Raw genomic sequence first — 1,318 nt, forward strand, 5'->3', positions numbered from 1 at the left:
GAAGTCAATGACTACTATCAAGACGACCACTCCCGACACATTGATGTGGATAAGACTGTCGTTAAACCTCACCATCACAAGGCTCGTGGAGGACACGAACATGTGGACGTGATCGGTGGGCCTAGCGGAGTTGATACTGGCAACACATTTGACATGCCCATCACCAGCAAGTTTTCCTCCGAGGTGAATGAGTATTACAGGGATGACCACTCGTGGGATGTGGATTATGATAAGACGATCGTGCGTCCTCACCACAAGCGACAGCATGGTGAGCATGGCGAGCACGTTGATGTGATTGGTGGACCCGGAGGTGTCGACATCGGGAACACCTTTGACCTACCGATCACAAGCAAGTTCTCCTCGGAAGTCAACGACTATTACCAAGATGACCACTCGCGGGACCTTGACTTCAACAAGAAGATTGTTCACAAGCGCCAACACGGTGATGACGTTGACCTGATCGGTGGACCGGAGGGCGTCGACATCGGAAACACATTTTCGCTGCCGATCACTAGCAAGTTCTCCTCCGAGGTCAATGATTATTACCAGGATGATCATTCGTGGGACGTTGATGTTGACAAGAAGCTTGTCCACAAGCGCCAACACGGTGATCATGTTGACGTGATTGGCGGACCTGGAGGTGTAGATACTGGGAACACATTTGATATGCCGATCACCAGCAAGTTCTCCTCTGAGGTTAATGATTATTACCAGGACGACCACTCTCGCGCCATTGACACCGACACCACCATCGTACACCCACATCACTACAAGGCCCGCGGCCATGGCGAGCACGTTGACGTGATCGGCGGGGCTGAGGGTGTTGACATTGGCAACTCAGTTGATATCCCTATTAGCAACTCCTTCAAGTCCAAGGTCAACGAGCAGAGCTATGACGATCATTCGGTCGACATTGACATCAGCAAGCATCATGCCCGCCGGGGAGAGGACTTCAGCATTCTGGGAGGCCCGTCTGGTGTTGACATCGGCAACAGTGTGGTGATGCCTTTCACCAACACTGTCGATGTTGAATCCAACAGTTATCACAAGGATGATCACTCCGTGCACGCACAGGTTACGACCACCATTGTCGCGAAGCCTCACGGGCACCCTCAGCCTCCCACTCACAACGCTCCCCCTCCGCCCCCAGCTCCAGCTCCGGCTCCTGCCCCTGCTCCGGCCCCTGCACTGGCCCCTGCACCTGAGCCAGCTCCTGAGCCAGCCCCGGAGCCCAAGCATGAAGCCCCGGCGCCTGCGCCAGAACCCAAGCACGACCCTGAGCCGGCTCCAGAGCCGAAGCATGACACTGCTGCACCTG

At 55.1% G+C, this 1,318-nt stretch overlaps 1 protein-coding gene across 1 annotated transcript in view; it reads left to right on the plus strand.

Moving 5' to 3' along the window:
- Positions 1-81: 81 nt before the first annotated feature.
- BO66DRAFT_406614 (uncharacterized protein) overlaps positions 82-1,318 on the plus strand; it is a gene marked incomplete at both ends in the record, with an annotated part of 2,282 nt that continues 1,045 nt past the window's right edge. The window contains one exon of the mRNA XM_025649024.1: positions 82-1,074. Within this exon, the coding sequence (XP_025497940.1) occupies positions 82-1,074 (993 nt within the window). The remainder of the gene's footprint in view (positions 1,075-1,318) is intronic.

Source organism: Aspergillus aculeatinus, assembly GCF_003184765.1.
Source record: "Aspergillus aculeatinus CBS 121060 unplaced genomic scaffold BO66scaffold_88, whole genome shotgun sequence".
Classification (NCBI taxonomy): Eukaryota; Fungi; Ascomycota; class Eurotiomycetes; order Eurotiales; family Aspergillaceae; genus Aspergillus; species Aspergillus aculeatinus.